General features: G+C 40.1%; 1 protein-coding gene across 4 annotated transcripts in view; it reads left to right on the top strand.

The window, feature by feature from the left end:
- The window catches only part of paplna (papilin a, proteoglycan-like sulfated glycoprotein), a 176805-nt gene that overhangs the window by 24425 nt on the left and 125098 nt on the right, over window positions 1–27282 (top strand). For all 4 annotated transcript variants that reach the window (XM_039741985.1, XM_039741986.1, XM_039741984.1 and 1 more), the window contains exon 3: window positions 413–528. In XM_039741985.1, coding sequence (XP_039597919.1) covers window positions 413–528 — 116 coding nt within the window. The remainder of the gene's footprint in view (window positions 1–412; window positions 529–27282) is intronic.

Raw genomic sequence — 27282 nt, 5'->3', positions numbered from 1 at the left:
TGTCCATTTCAGAGTGAAAACACAATATACACACACACACACACTAACTAGAGCCAATTTAGTGCCGTCAATTCATTTAACCCACTTGTCTTTGGATAGTGGGAAGAGGAAACCCACACAGACACAGGGAAAATATGCAACCTCCACGCTAGGAAGACCTAGGACTTGTTACTTTGAGGCACACTGGTGGTGCAACAAGGTTCATTTACTAATAACTGATTTACTTTCTCTTTATTAGACAAATAGGTTTGTCAATTTATCATTATGTTCTATTATAAATTACCTGCTTACACTCAAGTATATGTTTTAAAAATATAAAAGTATGGCAATTAGTAATACAAAGCATTTAGGCTATAATTTGAAACACTTAATTAACAGAATAATTTGGTAATTAACAATTGTAATATTTCAGGTTCCAAAGGTGAAAAGACAGACAGATTATTGGGGCCCTTGGGGAGAGTGGAGTGAATGTAGCCGGACCTGTGGCAGAGGGATAATTGTTAGCCAAAGGCACTGTTACTCCCAAAGGTACTTCTATGTTTTACTTCTCAGTGTTTTAGGTTTAACACATTTTTGATTTTGCCTAAAAAGTTACAATTGTATCATTCTTCTTGTATTGGATAGATTCTGTGAAATAGACATTATTGCTGTTATATTTCAGCCAGGTGTCGTGAACTAAGAATCCAAGCACTAAAGCATTTAGTTCCACACACTTCCAATAATTCCCACTGGCAGGGATATCATCATCAAACCCTGGCTAATAATGGAAAAAAAATGAATAATGAACAAAAGAGTCATAAAACATAAAATTGCCAGGGGGAGGAACCCTGCCTGAAACATGACACATTTATTAATTTATTGTCAACCTGAAACCAAGGGTGAAAGTCACCATGTTTGGTTTCCACCTCCTTTGCCATACAAATATAATTTTTACATATATAAAGTGGTAAATACTAGGCAGCATACAATTACAAATTTGCACTCCCACTAGTTAGTTACCTACATGTCTTCCTCCCATGGCTGGGGTTCAAATCCATGTTTAAAGTCTCTTTTGTTCATTTTTGATTTTTTTAATTTATGTTGATGGTGTGTATCATTCTTTTTTTTGATTTTGTCTATGTATATAAGCTGCCTTTTGTTATATTCCATGTTTTTTGCGTTGGGGCCTCTTGCCAACCACCGCCAGGAACTGCTCTCCACCCTATCTGGAAGGTCTACCATAGTTCCTGGTGATTCATTGTAAGTATGCTAGGGAGTCGGTACGTTTACTTGTCTTTATTGGATTTCTGGATTTTTGACCTTTCATTGTTTCTTTGGATTCTGTGTTGCGACCTTTTTTTTTTTTTTCTTGCCTTACCTTGTCTTGCTGGCAACTCCTTCATGCTCTTTGGTGGTCTTCAGAGCTTCATAGTTTGAGTGAGCATTTTTTGTGGAGGTAAGCTTTTCGTTTTATTAAGGTCTTGTGTTTGTCATCATTACTAGCTAGGGTGTGATGGTAAATCTTTCCCTGTAATGGGCAATTATGGAAGTGTTTTAGCCATGTATAACTCTCAGTTTATAACGATTACTAGCTTGTTGTAAGAGCTTAATGATAATAAAATATGGTTTGGAATAAATAAGGTTTTAAAGAAAAAATAGAAGCACTTGCCATAACTTTACAGTCAGAATTGAACATAACAGAACAATATATTCTTTCATGCAGAAGTGCAGTTAGGTATGTAGAATGTGCAAATCTATACAGAATACTCGTTAATAAACTCCCTAAATGGAGTGAGTAGTGTAGTAATGTGTATCATAAAATTAATTGAAAAGCCTTCAAACAGATGCAGAGGCAGTGATTTTGCAGATATTCAGCACTACGTACATAATTATTTCTATTTGCTACTGCAAGGAATACATCATATTTATATTGATTTGAACCTTTTGATATTGTAATTGCAACATTTAATCCAATTTAAAGTTTTTTCCTAAAAGACACTACCTAGTATTTGGTCACTTTGTGTATACAGTGCTCTCCCAAAGTATTCTGGTAATAAAGGCAACAGTCCTGTTTTTGACTTTGTGGATGACAGGAGTTGCTCTTGAGACATCCTTAGACCAAGAATGATGTCTGTCATAATTTAAGTCATATTTGTATCTTTTATGTACTGTTTTGCAGGTGTATTGGTGCCATTTTTTTTTTTTGCATCATTGGATTGAATTTACACGGGGGTGTGTGTGTTTCCATTTTGTGCATAATATCGTTTTTTGGTCACTTGTTAAAGACTAGTAAGCAGTCACCTTGGTATTTGAATTTAACTTTTATAACCGGTTGAAGAAGGCTATCTTTTATAGCAGTTTCCTTTCATCCTTATTTTGTGTTTTATTTCTGGTTGTGACTATTCAAGATTACAATTTACATTTGTTCCCCTTGGTTTTTGGTACTTTATTGACCTCTAGTACAAATTCCCTTGAATTACAACCATCTTGAAAACATTTATAGTGGGGAAAATGATCACCAATTTACAAAAAAAAAATAATATATAGAATGTTTTTTGCTCTTCTCATTTGAGGCATGAGATGGCATCTTTATTGCCATCAGCCATTGCCTTCAGGGTGTGCACCAAGCCCTAAAACCTAGACACAACTGCACAAGGACTGTCCCACATTCAAACCAAAGAGAAAGAGAAGTTATTAACACACACTGATGCAGCGCATTGATGCACTCACCACACGACAAATCAACTCAAGATCACAAATTAGCACCCGAATGCAGTTATGCAGCGGGCGACACCTAGTTTGAATGGGATGGAATAGTGGGAAGTTTTTTGTTTTTTTTTACAGTGGCTGGAGTGCCAATCCTGCCATGACCCCCAAATTTCCCTTGCAGGTTGGAGGACCTGCCTTGCAGGGCTGGATGCAGGTTAACACCATACCAGGACCGAGCAATTGTAGGTAAAGGGCCTTGAGCAAGGGCCCACAGGCATTTATGGGATTTGTACCAGCAACCTTCTGATTGCCAGCACAGATCCTAAGGTCAGAGCCACCACTCCACCCATGTTTATCGAAATTTTATTCTTATTTTCACATATTACCCTTGACAGGCTTCTTTTCCTCAGTAGTATACCATTCTGTTCCATGGCAATCCATTGCAGCCAATCCAATCCATAACTGTCACACCTTTTAACAGCCGATCCTACCCCCATAGAGTGGGTCATTAAGAGTGGTCCACCTGGTGGAGATGTGAATTGGGCCTGATTTTCCTGGGGATGGATGAAAGGGCAGCATGATAAATTGAAGACAGGTTATGCCTAAGGCCTCCACCTCTGTTGAGTGAGAGGTTGTTAATTTGCACATGCAAAGCTTCCCTCATCCCTCTCTCAAACCACTTATCTTCTCTATCCAATATCTGGACGTTAATGTCCTCAAATGAGTCTCCTTTGTCCTTCAAATGGTGGTACACGCTGATTCCGACCCCGAGGTGTTACTCCTTCTGTGCTGAGCCATCCTTCTGTGTATCGGCTGTTTGGTCTCTCCAATGTATAGTTCAGGACACTCTTCACTGCATTGAATGGCATATATTGCATTGCTCTTCTTCTATTTCAGTATCTGGTCTTTGGGGTGGACAACTCTCTGTCTCAGCGTGTTAGTGGGTTTGAAGTGGACAGGTATGTGGTGTTTTCCAAAAATCCTTTTTAACTTTTTTCGGACACATCAGCCATGTATGGAATAACCAGGTTCTTCCGTTGGTCCTGGGACTCTGACTGTTCCATTGTCCTTTTTCTGGAATAAGATCCTGCCTTGTTAAAGGCCCACGTGGGATATCCACAGGCATTAAGGACTGTCTTCAGATGCCTGTTTTCCTCCTTCTTAGCTTCTGCGGAAGTGGGGATGTTCCCTGCTCTGTGGTGTAGAGTCCCATTGTAGCCAACTTGTACATGGAAGAAATGGAGGAGAAAGCACTTAACTCTTTCCCAGGGACGACACCAACCCACTGGTTCAGATATGTTGATGACACCAGGGTAAAGATCAATATCCGGGAGAAACAGGTCTTTACAGACCACATTAACTCAGTGGACACCAACATAAAATTCACCAGGGAAGACTCCAAAGATAACCGGCTGGCTTTCCAGGATTGTACAATCATCATTGGGACTGAGGGAAAGCTAGAAATAGAAATCTACAGAAAACCCACCCACATTGTCCAGTATCTTTTTGTTTGACTCACATCACCACTACAACACAAACTACGAGTTATCAGGACTGTACACCACAGAGCAGAGAACATCCCCACATCCATAGAATCTAAGAAGAAGGAAAACAGGCTTCTGAAGACAGACCTTAAGGCCTGTGGATATCCCAAGTGGGCCATTAACAAGGCAGGATCTTGTTCCAGAAAAAAGAATGGAAGAAACTGGTTATTCCATACATGACTGGTGTGTCCGAAAAGTTAAAAAGGATTTTTTGGAAAACATCACATACCTGTCCACTTCAAACCCACTATCACACTGAGACAAAGACTCGTCCACCCCAAAGACCGGATACTGAATCAGAAGAAGAGCAATGTAATATTTGCCGTTCAATGCCGCGAAGAGTATCCTGAACTTTACATTGGAGAGACCAAACAGGCACTACACAGGAGGATAGCCCAGCATCGAAGGAGTAACACCTCAGTGCCGGAATCAGTGTGTACCGCCATTTGAAGGACAAAGGACACTAATGTCCAGATATTGGATAGAGAAGACAAGTGGTTTGAGAGAAGGGTGAGGAAAGCTTTGCATGTGCAAATTAACAACCCCTCACTCAACAGAGGTGGAGGCCTTCGGCATGACCTGTCTTCAATTTGTCATGCTGCCCTTTCATCCATCCCCAGGAAAATCAGGCCCAATTCACAACTTCACCAGGTGGACCACTCTTAATGACCCACTCTATGGGGGTAGGATCGGCTGTTAAAAGGTGTGACGGTTACATCTACCCACACCTCCCCCTTACTTTGTTTTACTCAACAAGCCTATTCAGGGCAGGTGTGAAGTGAAACTAATCTGGATGATAAAATTGTGGCCTCTAACAACATTCCTCAGGCTGAAGAAGCTACTTGGATGAGCAGTGAAACATATCTACCTAACAAAGAGGTTCAGTTGCCATGACTCAACTACCAGATAACCTTGTGAAATGATACTCTCCTCTTGTAACTGCAGCAGCCTCTCAGGTAGACATTTTCAGACCATCTTATTCTAGCCATCTACCATTATTAACCTGCTGGGTAATATAACTAGAATGATCAGTTCTGAGAAAAAAAAAACATAACTTCCTTGAATAGATTGATGTTCTACAGACTTTTGGTAGAGTCCATCTTGGGTGTTTCCTAGATTCTTCATCTCCAGCTTCTCCCAAAGTCATGTGAGACTTGCTGGAGTACTTCAAGCTCTTAAAGCCTTCACCAGTTGTTTTCCCTGTTCAGGGGTGGGGGCATTGCATTTTATATGTTTAGAAGTACTGCAGTTGTGTTTTCATAGGTTTCAATGAAAAAGGAACAGGCATCAGGAGCTCAGTCATAGGCCACCATTCCTGAAGTTGGAAGAATTGATATAACACTTAAAAAATGAAAATCGGGGAGATGTCAAGTCCAACATGAGTTTCACCATAGACATTTTAACAAGATATTTACGGTATCCAAGACTGCTTTTGAAGTAGCATAACTACAGCATCTTTAGTTGAAGGAATGCAAACATTGTTGTCAGAATTGGAATGACACCGAATCCAAGCATAGCTTAAATAAGCATTTTAAAGACAGTAATTATATCAACCTAATCCACCCAATAGTAAAATCCATAAGTACTTTACCTTGTTTGCAGACGTGGTTCTTTAAAAATATACACTCTGCCTTTTAACGGTTTGTTTTTTCAATCTGTTATTAAAGGATACACTTTTGAAATGAAGGATATTTTTTTCACATATGTGGCATACTGTCATTTTCCCCAGCCAGTGCTTAGTTTAATAAAGATGCACTTAATAATTTTATAAGAGCTATGTCTTACAACAGTATATCTGCAGGTATTTGGAAGAAAATAATTTTACAGCTAAAGTGGTGTTTAAATATGCATGCCTAGAATGTGAAAGCACAATGGAAAAGTGTGCACCTCTGCTTTCACTTCCTACGTAGTTTCAATAATCCCAATACTCTGCAGTCAGGGCAGATGGTGCTTAGTTTGGATGTCTGTACGCCAGTATATTATAGAAGTAGTGCAGCTGAGAAGTGTGAAATATGCTTTATGAAATCAGTCAGAGGGGAGCTCTCTAGGTATCCCTGTCTTATCTTTACGCTATTAACTGCAAAATGTTTCTTAGTCTAAGTTGTCGATTTAGACCGTCCAGCTTCACTACTTTTTCAAATGGATATTTTTAAAATGGGAAATGGCCTCTATGAATAACAAAGATTGTGGCATTGCAGGAAAATGAGGCCTTGTTACCAGACATATCTCTACATTTCTGCTGGTAGTAGTAAGCCCTGCTGCATACAGTGCCCATACTGATACTCTTTGGACATAAGTGGGCATATCTAATATGTACGCCACAAACTACCTTTTGTCCTAAGCCTAACAGCAGCTACAATTTGTAAATTTTCAGCTGTCAGTGTCTTTGATTGCTCCCTGTCTCATCCTCCCCCCATTGCAGCGTGCCCTCTTAGATATATTCTACTTCATATAGGTAAGTCTCACAGCAAAACTGAATATACTGTATCATCATTGCCAGTCTTGTCGAGCATACCAGTGGTGTAAATCGACAGTTGCTATTGATTACTGTATATTTATAATGGAAGCTCTGACAATTGCACTCAAAAAAAGTGGCTAATGGCAAAAACAAGGTTTAGAAACACTGATGTAAATGACAGCTTGTTTATCTGAGTCTTTAGAAAAAATGTGCAAAATACAGAGGTTACTATTAAAAATTCTGAGTGTGGAAGCAGATGCACTGGCATTCTGACTGGGATTGAGTATAGGCCATAATGGAAGGGCAGCAAGAAGGGAGGAGCAACCCGTCTGAGAGGATCACCAAGTTCTATCCCAGTTGGTAGGAACTAATAATGGATGGATGATGGGTCGACAGGATTTTATGAGCAGTTTGTCCCCCTATTCAAGAGGTGGCAGCACCCCTCTTATACGGGGCCCAGTTAGGACACCACTGGGACATATAATATGAAAGGGAAACCCTGTCAAGGTCTCTGGGTGCTGCAGGGTGGTACTGTGAAAATTGGATATCCCTATTATGGGGTACTTTGGTATGACCCGGAAGTGCTTTTTTGTCATTGTACCAGAAGTACTCCTGGGTTCAGCATAAAAGAAGGCACCTCAGCTACCTCAAGGTCAAAATCTGGAAGAGGTGGATGAGGATATCAGTGGTTGTAGTGGAAGGAGACAGAGGTGCTTGGTCTTTTAATATATTGTGTTGCACTGCTTTTTATTGTGTTAAGGTACAATTTATCCAATAAATGTTATTTTACTGGTGAAATTGTGTTTGGCTGAATTGGCTCTGGTGGTTGGGGATCTGGGGTACCCCCTGCAGTCCTCAAAGTACATTAAGTACATATGCAGTTTTTAGGCTTTTTATTGAATTTCCTTATAATTCTGTCATTGGGTCAGTCTGTCAGTCATCATCCAACCTGATATATCCTAACACAGTGCACGGGGGTCTGCTGGAGCCAATCCCAGCCAACAGGGGGCGCAAAGCAGGAACAAATCCCTGACAGGGCGCCAGCCCACTACAGGGCACACACACACACACACACACATGCACACACTAGGAACTATTTAGGATCGCCAATGCACCTAACCTGCACGTCTTTGGACTGTGGGAGGAAACTGGAGCACCCAGAGGAAACGTCATTGGGTTATATGAAATCATATAAGTAAAGAATGAAGAGGTGATGTGGAAAGCAAGACTCCTTTCAATAATAGTAGATTCACATAAAAGTGGGAATATATTTTGGTTAAAACACAGTGGAGATGTGCTTTTTTTGATCAAATGTTTTAAATCAAATCCATAAATTTGTTCAAAGAGTTCTTTAAAAGATAGCATGCTATCACAATTGAAAATATTAACCCAAGTGCTTTTTCAAAATGCTTGCTCTTGTGAAGACTGTCTAGTGTTCTACATTTTTTTTTTCAAATTGATGATATACCTTTGCTTTTGGTACTTTGGAAATTATTTTATATACCATTCCAGAGATAAAATCATGAGCATTTTTTTTTCAATTTCTTTTAATCAAATCATTATGTGACGATAGGATTTGTGTGTTGACAACTTTTCTATAATGGAAACCTTGACTTTAGTCTAGTTGATATGGAGCAGAGTTGAACAGCATCAGATATGATTGTTAACAGTAGTATTCAAAAGATTGATTTTCTCTTCAGCTTCGACAAGGAGACTGACTACAATGAGGTTTCCTCTGCTGTGTGCCAGGTAATACAAGGTCAATGAAATAGGGCCAGGGTTAGGTTTATTTAGCTTTGGACAACAGCTGTTCCTTGGAAGTCAGTCCAAGGATATGCTCCTTTCAAATCAAATCAAATCAAAATCTTTATTGTCATTGTAGCAATGAGACATTGTACAACGAAATTTTAGGTGCAATTTTCCAGTGCAGATAAAAATAACATAAAAACAAAACACAATTACTCAAGTTACATCTAAAATAAAGGAATAAAATAAGTATCCAAAATTGTGCATAACAGCAGAACAATGTTTTCCACACATACATACATACGTACATACATACATACATAAAGTATATTGCAATAGTCCCTTATCTAATGTTAACTTAGAATGAAGGTGCACACAGTCAGATTGACCACTTAGCAGCATTATCATGGTGATGACTGAAGGATAGAAACTGTTTCTCAGTCTGTTTGTCTCAGTCTTCATGGATCTGAAACGTCTGCCTGAAGGCAGGTGTTCAAACAATGCATGTCCTCGGTGTGATGGGTCCTGAAGAATTTTCTTGACGTTCCTGAGATAACAGGAACTATGTAGTTCTTCTAGTGAGGGGGGAGGACAGCCGACTATCCACTGGGTAACCTTAATGACCCTGTGAAGCTATTTCTTCTGTGCTACTGTGCAGCTGGAGAACCACACACAGAGACAGTAGACCAGGGTGCTCTCTGCTGTGCAGCGGTAAAAGGACACCAGCAGTTTCTCAGGGATATTGTTCTTTCTGAGCACCCTCAGGAAGTAGTCTCTTTTTGGCCTTCTGTACTACCTCAGCAGTGTGTGTTCATCAGGTCAAGTCCTCCCTAATGGTGACTCCCAAGAAGTGGAAATCTGGGACCCTCTCCACACAGTCCCCATTGATGATGAGTGGCTGGATGTTGTCTGCCTTCTTCCTGAAGTCCACGATGAGCTCCTTGGTCTTGGCTGTATTTTGGAGCAAGTTGTTATTCCTACACCACGTTGTCAGCCACTCCACCTCATCCCTGTAGGCGGACTCACCCCCCAAGAGATGAGCCCTACTACCATGGTATCATCAGTAAACTTAACAATGGTGTTACTGTAGTGGGCAGGAATGAAATCATGAGTGTAGAGGGTATAGAGCAGGGGGCTCAGCACACAGCCCTATGGGGAGCCAGTGCTGAGACTGATGGGTGTGGAGAAGTAGGGGCCCACTCTAACCCTCTGAGTGCGATCACTCAGGAAGTCCTTGATCCAAAGGCAGGTGGAGTGTGGAAATCCTATGTGTGACAGTTTGGTCACCAGTCTGTCTGTCTGTCTGTCCTGCTCATACTCAGATAAGTGATTACAGTTAAAGATGTAGTAAATTGTGTTACATTTTGTGCTTGAAATAAGGATAAATGCTCAGTTTTTTGATGCTAGTGTAAACGGCAGGGTTAACTTCCAGGCCAATGGTTAATCAATAGGCCAGACTTGCACTATCTGTAGAGTGTTAATGTACATTCTCTAGAATTTTACTTGTAATGCTTCCTATAGCAGTAATCAAGGAAATCCATGGAAATCTTACTATGCCTCCTTGTTGCAGGCTTATGTTACATCATTTCTGCCAAGTTCCACATTTACGTGAGATACTGTGAAGCATAAGCTCATGTACCTTTTTCATGGGGGAATCCACTAGGCATGACAGTTGTTCTAATTTGTAAATAGATAGGACTGCTCCTCCTGGGATCCACCTACAGAAAAATGTATTCTTCAAGCTTTTGCCACCCTTTTCCCCATTGAGCACATAAGGGCTGTAGTGCTTTTTGCCAAACGAAACATCACACATGTCGAACTGTTACAGTTAGAGCTGCATTCATTGAGGATTTATGGATTTACTCTTAAATGAGATTTGCTTGTTGAAAACACACATCATTCATTATAAATTTTATACTAATACTATTCCTTTAAATGATAACACTGTGTTTTATGTTTCACGTGAAAACACATATAAAAAGCTCTTGTCGAGCTGTATCATACAGCAGTTCCTATGTTTCCATTGAATAAAGGCTTTTTTTTTCAAGAGATAAAATGAAAACTGCATTAAATAACTGCAGCTAGTTTCCATCAAACTGACTTCTAGTGATAATGTCATTTCTTGATAAAACTGCTGTTGCACACATTTTGCTTTACTGGACAAACACAGAGCTATCTTTTGTGTTTTTATCCTGAGCTTCATATATAATGCAGATGATACACAGGGAGATTCACTCGAAAGGAGGAGGAGGAGGTTAGGAGCAGGCAGCTGATACAGCGCATTGCCGCACCCACCACATGACAAACCAACTCAGGATCCCAGATTAGGACCCGAGTCCAGACATGCAATGGGTGACACCTCGGATGGAGTGGAACAGTGTGAGGATTTTTTTTTTTTTTATGTGGCTGGAGTGCAAGTTCTGCCACCAACCACCAGGTTTTTCCCTGCAGGTTGGGGGACCTACATGCAGGGCTGGATGCAGATTAACATCATACTGGGATGGAGCAATTGCAGGTGAAGGGCCTTGCTCAAGGGCTCAATGAAGTAGTCACTTTTGGGGTTTATGGGATTTGAACCAGTAACCTTCACTCAAAAGAAGCCCCAAATATCCTGTATTAACTCTCGCTAGGACGAAGCAATCTGAATGAAACAACATGCAATGTGCTCCGCAGGATATGGAGCATTGAACAAGCCGGGATGACCCTGATTTAGAGCTATAAGGTAGACACTGGACAACCGTCTTGATGTTTAACCTCCATTTGCAATTTCTGAGTGCATACCACCTGTACCCCTTAACTCAGTCACTTGACTGATCATCGGGATGGTTGCGTCCAGTATTGAGCAGCGCGTCTTCTTGTTGCAAACCTATTGGGTCACAAATCCATTTTAAGCGATGTCAGAATCAACTGGATGTTTGTGAGTTAACGGAAGGTTACTTCCAGTAAGATGGAGCAATGTGTCACATATCGGCAAGGAGCATGGAGAAACTGAGTCTTTCTTTGGCAACAGGGTCATTTCAAAGGGCCTTTGTCCACCACGGTCACCAGATCTGACACTACCAGACTTCTTCCTTTGGGCTCTGCTCAAAGGAAAAGTCTATCCGAACAAGCCTCGCACTGTGTAATATTTGAAGGAAAACATGACAACGTGAAATTGCTGCTTATCATCCCGAGACGTTTGCCAATACGTACAGGAACATGGAGCACCGAGTCAAAATGTGTCTGGCAGAAAACGGAAACCATTTCCAGCATCGCATGTAATTCAATCGATTACACATACGTCAAGGTATAGAGTGTATTTTTTTTGGGTCAGATTGTTTCACCCTAACAGGAGTTACAACAGAATATTTGGGGATTCTTTTTGAATGAATATCCCTGTACTTTTGGCTTTTGTGACTCTTTAGTATAGTCAAGTCAAGCCGTCCCATCTGGGTTTATTGTCATACCATCCATACACCATATTGCACATACAGTGGCATAAAAAAGTATTCAACAGGACATATCCATAAAGGCAGGAAAAGTGCAAGAAAGATGCTATACTATAAATGGATAAATAAATAGGTAAATAAATACATAGTAATAAATTGAAATCGATAGTAATAAATGAATATTAACAACAATTAACTCTTATAACATTTATGGAATGAGCCCCGGACACAGACAGGTAGACGTGTTTAAGCACCACTACATGTTTATTTACAGTCCTAATATTTACAGTAATAAGTGCACACACAAACCCCCAGAACTCCCCCAAAGTCCAGGCCTCGCATTTAAATGCCTCTCTCTTCAGGCCGCCTCCACTCCTCTCCACCAAGCTCTGTCCTTTTCCTCACCCAACTCCAACCTTGAATGAGGGGAGGCGGCCCCTTTTATTATCACCCGGATGTGCTCCAGGTGCTTCCCGGCAATCTTCCATTGGCACTCCCCAGTGTGGCGGAAGTGCCAGCTGCGTACCTGGAAGCACTCCGGGTATACCCGATTCTCTTCCCCCCAGCACTTATGGGTGTGGCGGAAGTGCTGAGGTCCAGGGCTCCGTAGGCATGGGGGCACCCTCTGGTGGTGACCATGGGCCCCTACAGGGATGAGCTTCAATGCTCTCTACCCATGGTCCCCAAAGAACCCAGGGCGGTCGCCCCCTCGTGGTCTGGAGGAGGCGCAAGCCCTCCTCCTGGGCGTCCCGGCTGGGTACCACCCCCTGCCGCGTGCCACACAAGCATAACAAATGTACTGCATATAAATAACTTACTTAATAAATAGTATTTAAATATATTACTAATATGTGTGACAAAACGTAAATGGACAGGATATACAGGCTGCCAATTAATGGTGGCCTGTTTTAAAATAATTCTTATGTCTCACCTACCTGCCACACTTAAAACCCATCCAATGATGACAGTGCTGCAATGCAACAATTGCTCAAATGGTAAGACAAGAGCCTGCCCTTTTTTAAACCCAACATATAGAAAAGATTGCATGTCAGAAGGTTGTGGGTGACTCTAGCGGAGAAGCCTTTTAACAAAACCCACTGACTACAACATTTCAAAATGTCAAGATGAATGTTGGAAAACCTCTGTAGTTGCATAGGAACATTCGTTAGACACCTATGTAACCTCCAACTGCCAGTTACAATCTAAAAGTGAACTTTAATAGCTTTGCAATTTGACATTTTGTCTGAGTATCAAGTCATTGGAGAAAGACATTTGAGGCATAAGACCACCATCCTCTACTGTGTTTGCACGGTGTGCATGCTATTTGAAAGACAATGATGTGCACATACATGAAGTTACCAGACATTGTATGGTGCAGCCCAGTTCTTTCTAGTACTTTGCACCATAGCTGTTTGGTACACTCAGTAAAATGCATACACTTGCCCAAAAGTGAAGGTTACCACACTTACATCAATGGTAAACGATGAACATCTTCTTCAGGTGAGGTGCTTGTCAAGGACAAGTGCTCAATCACAGACTTTATGAGTGTGCACGGTATGAACATATTCACTGTATTAGACTTTTACAGGTATGTTGAATAGTTTCAAGGCTATTAAATATTATGAAAACCTTAATAGACTACAAAACAAGTTGCCTATTTTTAAATGACACTTTTAATGAACATTACACATTATAGAAAGCTTACTGGTATTATGATTTTGATAGGCTGAATGATTTGTTGTATGAAAGGTGCATGATAAAATCCCACAACACCAGAGTGATACATAAATGTATTATTTTTCCTGTTTAAACTGTTTTTTGGAAACCTGGATAATATTTTTATCATATCTATTAACATGCAGGAGTCAAAGCTACTGCCGTCAAGTGAAGTCTGTCGTCCTTCATGAGAGGTCAAGATGGTAAACAGACGTGTTAAGATAGTCAGACTTATTGAGTACAGATAAAACAAAATCAGAAAATGAGTGGGCAATGTAAATAGCAAAGAATAGAAAGATAAAATAGTACAAGTTCCAGCAAGGCCTTACAGGTCAGGAGGATGTATACTAGTAAAAGTCACTTACTTACTCACTCACTCACTCACTAATTCTCCAACTTCCCGTGTAGGTAGAAGGCTGAAATTTGGCAGGCTTATTCCTTACAGCTTACTTACAAAAAGCAGGTTTCATTTCGAAATTCTACACATAACGGTCGACAACGTCCGCCATGTTGAACTTTCTTATTTATGGCCCCATCTTCAAGAAATTTGGTAGGCGGCTTCCCTGCGCTAACCAAAACTGAGATAATTATTCTACACAGGAGCACTAGAAGAGTGAAATGTTTAAGCCCTTCACCTATGCACTGGCATGTGAGTTGATGGCTGCCGGTGAATTGTTCGGTTGTCGCTTTCAAGTGTACCGAAATGGCCAAATATTTTACACCTTTTGACAACCGCCAATGCCTCTTATACATCTTAGATTGACAGGTGACGATTTAAGTAGTGGACACTTTGATGTTTATGAATGTTTAATCTCTCAAAAGCTGGACGTAAACTTATCGATGAAACCGGTTGTATACTTACAACGCTTGACAGATGCCGAATGTCTCTTCAGCAAAAGTCCTACAAATACTGTCGTAATTGAAACAAACCATGAAACTCAAACCGATTATGACAGCAGCAATCCAAGCTGTGAGATTTGAAACAAGATTACTGTTCACATGGCCAACTGTAAGTTACATGCTCAAGAGTAAGCTCAGCGCACAGCTTGGTCATATTACAACCGGAGGGCCGAACTCACAATGTGGTATACAAAGAGATCCTTAACAAATAATTATTGGTATATTTTCCCTCAGTTTAAAAAGGTTTAATTTTCTTCTTAATAAAAATTTTAAGGCAGTACTTTGCCGCTGTGAAGCGCGGTATTTTGCTAGTGTGTGTATATATATATATATATATATATATATATGTGTATGTGTGTATATATGTATGTATATGTGTGTGTATATATATGTTGATATGTGTATATATGTATGTGTGTGTGTATGTATGTGTATATATATGTTGATATGTGTATATATGTATATATATGTGTGTGTGTGTGTGTGTGTGTGTGTGTGTGTGTGTGTATATATATATATATATATATATATATGACAGCAACACTCATAACCGTGACAAAACCAATTACATTGACAATTATGTTACGTTATTTTTAAAATGTTTCCTTTTCTTTTTCATAACTTCTTTAACATACTACTTCTCCGCTGTGAAGCGCGGGTATTTTGCTAGTTTTATAATAATTGTGTGCTTTAGACGTTTAGATTTTGTTGTGCTTGTAGGTATGATGTCAAGATTCTGTTCATCTGTAAACATTTTTCAGTTTATTTAAAATTCATTTTAGTAGCTCATGCAATAAGACATTACAATCACAGAAACAGATGGTCTAAGATGAGAAATATTTCTGAAAAGGAAAAATATAACAAGATCTTGATTGAAAATGTATGTCTTGCATACTGAGTTTCTAGCTATTCAAAAAACCTTCAAAACTACAGTATCAACCATTAGCTTTACATGATCCAGCTTAGTCTACTTGGACTTACGTGTAATGAGTGTTGTCTTCATTTTATCACTCTTGAATTAAAGAAAAAGTATGTGATAGTTACATATCTAGTAAGCAAGAAAAAATAAATTAGGTGGTACAAAACATCTCAGTGCCATCTACATAATTGCATCCTAGGGCCCAGGCCATAAAGGGAGCATATACATCTAAATGTTAGACGGCGAGGGTACAGGAGTGAGCCCAGTGGCATACTTTGGGTATCAGGGCCAGTAACAGGTTTAGGGGTACTGAGGGCAAAGAGATGATCTCTAACACAGACCAGCAACTCCAAATGGTTCTAAAGAAGGTGTTTCTTTATTATAAAAATAGGGTGTACAAAGAAGACTCAACAGATAAGGAGCGCACACAAAACCCAAAGGCAAAGTAGAAAATAAATAATGTGTGCTCCAGTGGGCTTTCTTAGAAAAATTAGTGCCCCTAACTAACTGGTGGGATGCCTACTGCACTTCAACTCCAAAAACTCCAAAAATCACACACCAAGTCTGATTTTTCTTCTTCCAGCCAGCTGAGTTTTTGAAAATACTTTTCTACACAACCTCAAGCTCACCAGCCACATATCCAGCAGTCTCCTTTTAAGCCCCAGCCTACAAGCAATTCTGGGGTCACTTGTCATTAGAACAATTTAGACAAGAACAGGCCATTCAGCTCAACAAAGCTCGTCAGTCCTATCCACCTAATTCCTCCAAAATAATGTCAAGTCCAGGTTCTTTAGATTTAAAGGCCCCTAAGGTCCTACTGTATACCCCACTACTTGGTCATTTATTCCATGTGTCCGTGGCTCTATTTAAAGAAAATCTTCTTAAAGTTTGTGTGAAATTTACCCTTAACTGGAATAATTCACTTCATAATTTTAAACAGTTCAATAATGTCACCTCTTCATCTTCTTTTCTTTAAACTGTAAAAGCTCAGCTTTTAATCTTTACTCATAATTCATCTCCTGTAGCCCCGGAATGAGCCTAGTTGCTCTTCTCTGGTCTTTTTCTAGTGCTGCTATGTCCTTTTTTTTTTTTTTAGTCTGGAGACCCAAACTGCACCGAGTACTCCAGATGAGGCCTCACCAGTGTGTTATAAAGCTTGAGCAGAACCTCCTGTGACTTGTACACCACACATCAGGGTGCTATATAAGTTAACATACTGTTAGCCTATTTAATGGCTTCTGTCTAGCAGTTGATAGTGACAAGTCCAGTTAGACTCCTAAATTTGTCTCATAAGGTGTACTTTGAATTTTCCTCTTGGAACCACTTTTGACATGGGGGCTAATGTATCTCTCGACCGAGTTCACCAGAATAGTGTTCCGTGTATTTGCTGATACTATCGTTGCATCTCTATGGTATAAATGAGGGTCTTGTGCATAAATAAAATCCTTTCTTGTTCCCAGCATGACTGAATCTCAAAGTTGCTACCTATCAGATAATAAAAGACTTAAACCAGTTCAGATCAGTTGCACAATTAGCAAAAATGACTGTAAATTCTCACACAGTGCAGTCTGATAAACTGAGCTTAAGGCAGCACTGAAGTGTAAAAGAAACAGTTTAAAGAGGACTGCAGATGAGACAACTTTTAAACTGCAGCAGCGCTCCTCTCTGTGTGGGTGTGGGTGTGGGTGTATGTGTCTGTGTGTGTATGATGATGGACTGGCCTGGTCTCATGTCCCAGCTCATATGTGCATCTGGGATGCTACAGTATGCTCTCAACTCAGAACCAGAAACCACTGGCAAATCATTATCCACTTTTGCCAGTGCTGTTGTAATTTTAAGCCTACAGTGAAAAATGTGACTTGAGTGGTTTATGCAGATCATATGAATGCATGGGTGCCTCAAGCTACTCTGTCACAACATGTTCATGGATGTGAGAGTTAGTTTAATAGGTGCTTAGGTTTGAGATCTACTTTTTAAAAATAGGTCCAGGTGTTGACATTTTTAGGCTAGATGGTTAAAGTTCAGAAGACAGGGAGCTGTTAATAATGCTAACAATGACAAGACAAAACATTGAAAAGTGCCTCTTAAAGTGTAGCAAGCATTGGATCCATGAGGAGTTAATCACCTTGAGATGAAAGGTTGAAAATGTTGTTAGCGGAGAAGCAGTTTTATGAAATAAACTGATGGGCTACTGATATTGTAGTAGTAGTAGCAGGAGTGTACTTAATTGATTACATATTGAAAGAAACAGAGATATGTTGAATACAGTTACCTTGGTCTTCGATAAGTTTATCATGGTCACAATAAAGCCTTAGGGTTTTCTTTTACAGGTGATATCATTTCAGAGGTTAGTAGCTTTGAAAGAGATGAAGACATCTTTGTAAACTAGGTAATATTTTTATGATGTTCGTCAAGGTCTTTTTTCATAGATCCTCTGGATTTAGCCTGTGAGCTTCACATTCATGACAGCATTTAAAATGCCCTGAGTCTTTTTCTTAAAGTGGACAGTCTTTCTCAGCTTCAAAAGGTTTCTGCAGGTCCATTGCTGACTCTTCCTCATTGGGCCCTTGAGCAAGGCCCTTAACCTGCAATTTCTCCGTCCTGGGTATGATGTTAATCTGCATCCAGCCCTGCATGTATGGCCTCCAACCTGCAGGGAAAAACCTGGGTGTTGGTGGCAGAATTGGCACACCGGCCACCATAAAAAAAAGCTCACCCTGGTCCTATTCCATCTGAGCTAGCGTGGTGCTGAGGTGTCACCCGTTGCATGGCTTCACTCGGCTCCTAATATGGTACCCTGAGTTGGTTTGTCATGTGGTGGGTGCGAAAAATATGGGTGGCATGTGTGTTCAAGTTTTGAAAAGTGATGTCCGAATCGTTGTTTACTATCAAAGTATGACAGCAGGCGTGTAGCTCCAACAGGATCAATCTGCATGCTTTGATGTTTGATGAATGGTTTGATGTGTTAAAGCAAATCATTAAACTTAAATGCTAACATGAAATTGTCTTTATGGTGTTATTATGGTGCTTTTCTTCATCCATTTCTCGCATAGGCAACAAAAGCATTGCATATTCCCCATTATAATGATACTATACACTTAAAGGTCTTGCATACCATCTTCTGTGTTGCTGTTCTTTATTCCTTAACCATCTTTGTTCCCTAAACACACAAAACAGTGAAACCAAACATTGTTTCCTCACCGTGATGATTTCTCGCACTGCCACCTGGTGGAATCCTCCAGATTTACTTAAAGTACGCATGCAAGTATAGACAGCAGGAGCGTCCTCAAGCTCACACTTCATGTGCTATTAAGCATATCCTTGGCCTTAGACCATCAGCTTGAAGAGTGCACCAACGGCTACCCCCAACTAGTTAAGGCGAGATCCTGCTCCAAGTGGAGGAGTTCAAGTATCTTGGGGTCTTGTTCACGAATGAGGGAAGAATGGAGCGGGAGATCGACAGGCGGATCTGTGCGGCGTCCGCAGTAATGCAGACTCTGCATCGGTCTGTCGTGGTGAAAAAGGAGCTGAGCCGTAAGGCAAAGCTCTCAATTTACCGGTTGCTCTACGTTCCTACCCTCACCTATGGTCATGAGTTGTGGGTAGTGACTGAAAGAACAAGATCGCGAACGCAAGCGGCTGAAATGAGTTTCCTTCACAGGGTGTCTGGGTCTTCCCTTAAAGATAGGGTGAGAAGCTCTGTCATCCGGGAGGAGCTCAGAGTAGAGCCACTGCTCCTCCACGTCGAGAGGAGTCAGATGAGGTGGCTCAGCCATCAGATCAGGATGCCTCCTGGACGCCTCCCATGTGTGGTGTTCCGGGCATGTCTAACTGGGAAGAGGCCCCGGGGAAGACACAGGACACGCTGGAGGGACTATGTCTCTCAGCTGGCCTGGGAACGCCTTGGGATTCCCCCGGAAGAGCTAGTCTAAGTGGCCCGGGAGAGGGAAGTCTGGGCATCTCTGCTCAAGCTGCTAGCCCCGCGACCCGATCTCGGATAAGCGGAAGAGGATGGATGGATAGATAAATGGACAGCGCCCTATCTTGTAAACATTGAATAGGACCAGGTGGTGAAAGAACTCTGAGTTTCATCTGAATAACAAACATATCCCAGACCATAAAGTTGCATAAAGGAAGCGTACTAATGGTTGAGTATCACTAATCCAAAATTCCAAAATATGAAATGCTTCAAAATCCGAAGCTTTTTGAGCACCAACATGATGCTACCAGGGGAACAATTCCACACCTGCAATCTCTTTTGTAAAGCTTAACTTGGATTCGAGCCTGAAAATATGCTTATGACAAAAAGTGGACATGAATAACATCCACAGGTTCCGAAAGGATTTATTCTCTCAGAGCAGGATGAGGTTGGGGTTGGGATTAACATGAAGCTTAGAACACCACGAAGCAGCTACATGATTGACAATCTGGGGATGGAGAGAAGAAGCTCTCACAAAGCATTGAGCACTGTGAGGAAGTAAAGCACGATTGATGATGCGGAGGGTCACTGAATGACACTAAGCAACGGAACACAGTTGGCAAACTTTGTCCCCCATTGAAAAACACAATAACACCTGTATTCAAAAGTACGGTGTGGCATGGTTAAAAATACAGATGACTTGTGCGTTAGTGGAATGTCACTGCTCTTTGTTCACAAATGCAGCTTCATTCTCACCAGGTGCCCTTATTGGAATATTAGTGCAGCAAAGTGATCCGATTACATTAGGAGAAACAGAAACTGCAGCAAATTGTTGCAAATTTTAGGTTTCGAAAACCTGTTATGTTTTATGTATGTGCAACCACACCATATGAAAACTGGATGCAGCATCTTGACAGTCAGTTAATGGCTTCCAGCACAGCAGGCATGATAGAGTGAAGCTTGACTGAGATATTTCTGACCTGTCTGCCAGTTCCCTGGGAAGTGACAATAGGTAGCCGATATAAAATGACGAAAGAAATAAAGTTTTTCAGTGCAAATATACAGCGCAGGACTGAAATATAGTCTTTGTGTATGATATTCAGGACTTCCATCCATCCATCCATTTTCCATAATTTTCTGTAATCATTCTGTTAGCCTTTCTAAGGTAGCATGTCTAGCATCCCTGCAAATGATGCTGTGAGCATACTTCAATGTCTTTTGTATAGGTCCATGGTATTGAGCTAAGCATGTACCACTGAGGATGGCCTTCATTGTACAGCAAATGGAGTTCTGGGGGTACTCTCGAGTAGGCCCCAAACCCAAAAGAATGCATAGATACTAACAGAGTCCAACAAAAAGGGGATTTGTTGAGGTTAGGCAGAATAATACCTAACAAATAATAAATAGACAGTGGGATGCATAATATATAACAAAACTAGCCTCACTCAGGCTTCGCCCTGCCTTGAACCTTGTCTTGTCCCCCGAATTTGTCCTCAACGTAGCCCCTATCACTGCCCACTCTCAACTACAAGCACACCTGCCTGAGGTTAGAAGGTCCTTTATAAAGAGTAAAGCAAAACCACTTCTGGCATCATTGTCAATTGTCTGGCTACTGAATCTGGTTCATCCCTGACCCTTTGGACCCTATAGCTCCTGGTTGGCCTGGTGGACCAAGTATGGCTCTTTTCATTTTCTGGACACTTTTGCTCCCTTGCCCAGAATAGGATTTTATCCTGCTTCCAGATGGCTGCTTGGCTTCACTGGTAGTTGTCCAGTCCAGCGTCTAGTTGATAATTGGCCTTTGCAGTACAACCACACTTGCAGCTGTTTTTGAACACCTGTAAATTTTATTGAGCATATATATAGACATCTGGCCTACACACAGACATCTGAAGAAGTAGTCATTGGTAAGCCCTGTTAAACCAAGGTGAGTTGTACCCATTTTATCAGTAATAGAGACTGAGAAGTTTAAACCTACTGACACTCTTCTGCTTCCTTAAGTCTTTGACCTGCCTCGTGGTTTTACTGAAGTTAAGACTGAGACTGTTGGTCTGACACTAATGCCTGACAGCAGGCAAACTTTTTCTCTGCAAGACTATTCCATCATTTTTAGTAATTAGGACTTATTAAGGTGGTGTCATCAGCAAATTTAATGAAAATGATTGGTGTTGCATTTAGATACACAGCTGTAGGTGTGGAAGGAACAATGGCGGAAACACACTACTGTGTAGGCTGTCTGTGTTGAGGAGAAGGAAGTGATGTTGCCAGTTCCTAGAATCTGCCAGTTACAAAGTACAAAATTCATTTGCAGAGAGTGGTCCCAAGTTGAAGAGCTAGATTATCATCTCTAATGGTACAACAGTGTGAAACACCAAGCTATAATTTATAAGGCTGGCATCACATTATACAACTTGTAGTTGCAGAGCACATCAACCTTAATGACTGTGGTTGCTGTATCTCATCACCTTGAAGATGTCAGATTACACAACTAGGACTTGCAGGGGGTGATAAATTACATGACATGACTTACAACTTAATAACATAGTTCTACATTAACAAAGTATTTTCAGGTAGATAAACCATTCTTCTGTTTGTGTCCCAATGCCAGTCTCTTAAAGATTTCCATCACAATGAGACTGAGTGCTCAGTTTGTAGTCATTGAAACAGTCTACATTTTCCCTTGGGCACAAAATTTTGTTTTGTTTTTAAAGCAGGTGGAGAACCTTAGGTTTTCCTAGTGAGAAATTAAATATCTCATTTAAAATGTGCCCTGAAATTACCTTTGAACCAGATGCTTTATGAATCTTGACCTGTTTACAGGAGATGGGTCATAAGGTACTCTAGTAAAGGCTATATTGGCAGTGACTACGAGCTAAGTCAAGCCCCATTGTTACTAAGATGTGAATTGGGTTCATGTTAGGAGCTCCTGGCTTGAAAGTTTAGAAGCTTACTCTGCAATGGAAGGGGCATGGGGGCCCTGTGTAATGCAGTAAGAGTTACTCAGTACAACAGGTCGTAGGAAGGACACCTATGGAATTATATGTGGCTACCTGCTTCACATTATAAATGTCATAGTATCCGCAATTTGAAGGGCTCATTGATAGAAGGCTGGGGTGTGGTGTTGCAGGAACCAAGTGGGTCACTAGGCACAATACTAAGAAGATGACTCTAAAGGTTTTAAAATCATGTTCTGACTCTGAGAGTTACTCCTAGGGAGTTGTTCCTGGCCAGGAGTTGTAAGACATACAGTATCTTAAAGTGGTGAGCAGAGAGACCAGAGTTACTGTGTAGAATTTATGGAAGAAGTCACTGAGAAAGATTATTGTGTTTTGAGAGGGGAGAAAGGGTCATGTGATAAACTGGGAGAAATGCCTCTGCTTGACAATTGATGATTTGTGTGTTTTCATTCTTTTCTTTCCCTTGTGCTATTCCTCTGTTAATTTAATAATGCTGTTAATAAAGCACTTATTTTTAGGTGCATTGATGTATAATGCAATCACGCTGTTTAAAGTTTTTAAATGTCAAAATTTCCCAATGAAAAGCACAGGCAAATTTGCAAAGACATCCAGGTTAAAAAAGAGAAACGTTCTTTGCGACTTTAGAAAATATTTTATTGTTACAATTTGAAGCTTGCTCGAATGTGTTGTGGTTGCTTGCACATGTATTTTTTCTATATTTTTTTACTCAACTGACAGCCACTTGGATGCCCAATGCAAGCCAGTCAAATGTTGGGCAGACCGGGTGCACATGCAGGCACTCATGCATGAACGCAAACAGTTCACACAGCCAGCAGAGACCAGTCTTCACAGAGCATCACCCTTCTCGTGCTACTTTATGTAAGTTTCCAAACAGAGTACACAAAAGGTTGCTTCACTGGAAATAAATGGAAGGAGAAAACAATTATATAAGCATATGTAAAACTGAATTAAGTACACCATGTTATTATTGTATAGAAGCTACATTATCCACCTGCAGCTAAATGATGTTTGAAGTCATTATTAACACAGGAAAGGTACAGCTGCCTTAACTGATATATACATGAGATGGGTCTATTAATGGACGGGGGTTGGGGGCTTCAGTGGCTTAAACCCCTGATCTCTAGCACACAGACCCTGATCTTTCAGTCCTAGATATACACAAATATTTGTGGCAAGCCCCTGATATTCTTGCCCATCATCTATCCTTTGTATTCCCATTATACAATAAATCAGTTGCTTTCCAAGTTTTTACTTATTTATGTAATTTTTAAGGAATTACCGTTTTAACTAATACTAATAGCTTATTTCAGTTTCTTTTCTCCTTTCATTGGGTAATATTGATACTAATTTTATCCTAGTGTTGGTCATTTTATATCTCTCTATTATAAAAGGAAATCCTTTTTCAAAGGACGTTTTCAAAGATATAATTTCAAGTCCTGCGAGACGAGACTTTGGCTATGAGATTTTTTTCAAGTCCAGCCCTCCTCTCAACCATAATCAACCACATACACGGTCCTCTCATTTCTCATTCGTGTGAATGCTTTTGACAGACACAGTTCCTGCGCTCTCAGCTCTTATAAATTTTGACGTTTTCCTCACTTTAAGTTCCCAATCAAAAAAGACGTATTATGTCCAAATCTTATTGAAGAATTTCATCACAAAGGTTTTTCAATCGGAGAAATGAGCACTGAGAAACGATGAAGTCGAATGAATTGACACGAAAATTGACGATCGGTTACACAGCAAATGGGTTAAATGCTTATCAATAGACTATGCTGAAACAGCTGGTGATGATTGTGCGGAAGATGAAAACATCAACTTACAATATCCGAAGAATATCTACAACCGTTAACACCGTCTGGTCTTCCACCACCCGAATTACTGTTGAAAGAAGGATGTATCGAAGGAAGGTAATGTAGTACATCTCCCGCAAATAAGATTAGACACCAAATTAGATCTTGATATGCCATTTGTAATAAAACATTAACAGTTTCCTGTTAGAGTAGCTTTTGCAAAGACAATTAAAAAATCACAGAGACAAACATTTGAAAAAGTCAGTTTATTTATTAGAGAGAGAAAAAAATTTACTTAATGGGCAGTGTGACAGATACGGGGTACTGTCGTTCCCTTGAACCCTCAGACCAAACGCCAGACACCAGATAAAAGTCCAAAATAATGACTTTAATATTTTCAATTGTGCACAAATCACCTCCACCTCCACTAATCTCAGTAATACAATAATACAACAATAATCAATCCTCCACACCTCCCAGCAGCTCAGTCACCCTTCCTCCCAACTTGGCCCACTGCTGGGATCTCCCTCAGTCTTTTTAAACTCTTTGACCCGGAAGTGTTTCTGTCCCTCAGTCCATGTGAATTTGTAACACTTCCGGGTCGGGTGAAAACTCCTTTTCTTCAGCCCGGAAGTATGTCATTTCCTCTGCCCCCTCAACTGGGAAGTACTTCCGGGCTATAAGGAAAATAGAAGTTCCTGGTCCTCCCTGCAGCATTCCCTGGCAGTCCCCACATTATCCAGCAGGGCTGTGAAGAAAGACTCCAATGTCCATGATGCCCTGCTGGAATTCAGGGCACCTCCATCTGGCGGCTTGGGGGTATTGGCTGGGAGAAGCTGCCGGCCATATTCCACAGCAGTTATAGGTTGCGTTGTCACGATGTAACTCCAAACATGGAATGAATCAAAATTCAATGCGATATTGACAAAAATTAAATTCAAAACATTTTTTTGCTTAATATTTACAGTAAAAGTGTAAGTTTAAAAAGTATTTGCGTGTTAATTTCAAATCCAAGCAGAACAAAATCATATTACACAACGAATAACTCTAAAGCAACATGAAACATAATTTATTTTCAAATTATTACGTTTTACTATATTTTAATATGGTTAATAGTTAGTTCTGTTATGCATATGTAACAATTCCAATGAAAGTAACAATCTGTTTAAATTGTCCCCGTACGTGAGCAGTAGAACCGCAAAGAGGCTAGCACGTAGTGCAGGCCTGGCGTTTGGCACGCAAAGCGAGCAGGGGGTAAAGCCCACTAGTTAAAAGATATTTTTCAATTGTTAATTATTGGGTACAGCTCTATTGGGTATACTTTCAAAAATGTTATGTTTAAGAAAATTGAACAACAGTTGGTCACAGACTCTCCACTACTAACACACATGACTTGATGCCATTTTGCATCGCTTGAATTGGACTCTGCTGTGTATGAAAGCTACTGAGTTCCCACAAGCCTCTTGTGCTCTAGTTTTAACTCCATTGTAAAATGCTGTTAGAAAGCAAGTATTTAATGCAGCCTACTAATGCATGCAGTTGCATTCTGTTATAACTATTACTTTTCAGTATGACTCATTGTTACAAAACTATTTAATAAACAAAATGTAATAACTAACTCTTGAAAGAAGTAAATAAAAATGTGAAATGCTTCAACTTGCACCTTAATTGACAATGCACCTGAATGTGACGCCATGCGTAGATTGTCTAACTTGTTTGATATTTGAGACTCCATTGAGTTATTTTTGGGTTTAGTGGTGGCTCATCCACAAGTTAGATAAAAACAGGAAATAGCCATACAGTATACTTCTTTTATAAATCTGTTGTTTTGGACTTTGCAATAAGTGCAGAAGGAGAGTTTACTCATCAATCACTATGTTTCTTAACAGAACAAACTTTTTGGAGAAAAGTTGCTGCTCAAGTATTCTGGCGTTTTTAAGAAAACATTTAATTCCATCAGGTTTGGCTTGACAGAAATATATCATCCACTCAGGAATTTACTTTGGCAAGTTCAATCCTGTTGCTCAGCTTCATTATCAGGGGTTTGAGGAGGGCATTTAAAAGAATTTATTCTCTTTTCCTTAAGGCAGCCATACACCTATTGCCAGCTCCTAATTTAAACAAAAAATTTCTGGGGCAGCAACTTTATTATGTTGTCTAAGGATTTAACAGACAATAAAGCAGACTGTGGCTATGCTCACACTTAAAGCAGTCAATAATGAAAGGTTAACAAAACAAATATAGAAGAATTATTTTTCAAAGACCACACATGATTATTTTTTTAAGTTCATATTTGTAACATGTAAATATAATGATACTGTACAGACATGACAAGTTGATTGCCCTCAGCAGTGCACTGTCTTGTGTACTCCTCTATTGATGTGCCCAAAGTTGGAAGGCACCCATCTTTCAATTTGCCTTCCCATGTAAAGCCAGGTGAACCAACAGTGCCGCTCAAATACCAGGCATTTATTCTAAGGCAGTGTTTGAAATGTGTACAGTCTGCTCTTAAGCTCTTTAAACTGCTTCTTAATGATATTCCCCTGAGGGAAGGTAGGGATGGAGTTTGCAGCAGGATTTGGGAATCTGGGCTTTATTACCCTGTGGAGGAAATATAAAAAGGGCAGGAGCCATCTTCTTACACTTATGACAGTCTACTCAATACTTACATTTGTATATCATAAAGAAATACTTCACCCAAAAGTTGTGTATTTTTTATAAGTTACTTACCCCATGTAGTTTACAGTGATGGATAAGAATAATTTTTAATCTCATGTTTTCATGAAGAACAGAGATGAAAAAATGTTTCAGATACTATATAAGTCTATGGTGACCAACACTGGACAGCAGCAAACGACATCAAAATGTCCATTAAAAAATCTCATGTTGCTTGTGTTACATAATCCACAAGTCAAATTATCCAGTTGTATGCTCACAACAACCCAAACTGATGTATTTTTAATAGTCACTTTCAGAAAACAAAACACATAAACAAATGTTTGAATTGAAGACCCACCTCCCCTTGAAGTCCAGCCCACTCACAGCTATCCATTGGCTAAGATTGCACTTTCACGTGATGTGAACAGTGTAACGTTCACAAAAAGATGTGTACTATACAGATTAAAAGTTCAAGAAAAGTGAGCGAAAACATTATAAAGAAGAGAAAGTGCCTCAGATATATGTATTTCCATGA

The sequence above is a fragment of the Polypterus senegalus genome, chromosome 18 (genome assembly GCF_016835505.1).
Source record: "Polypterus senegalus isolate Bchr_013 chromosome 18, ASM1683550v1, whole genome shotgun sequence".
Taxonomy (NCBI): Eukaryota; Metazoa; Chordata; class Cladistia; order Polypteriformes; family Polypteridae; genus Polypterus; species Polypterus senegalus.
This window is presented reverse-complemented; position numbering and strand designations above follow the sequence as displayed.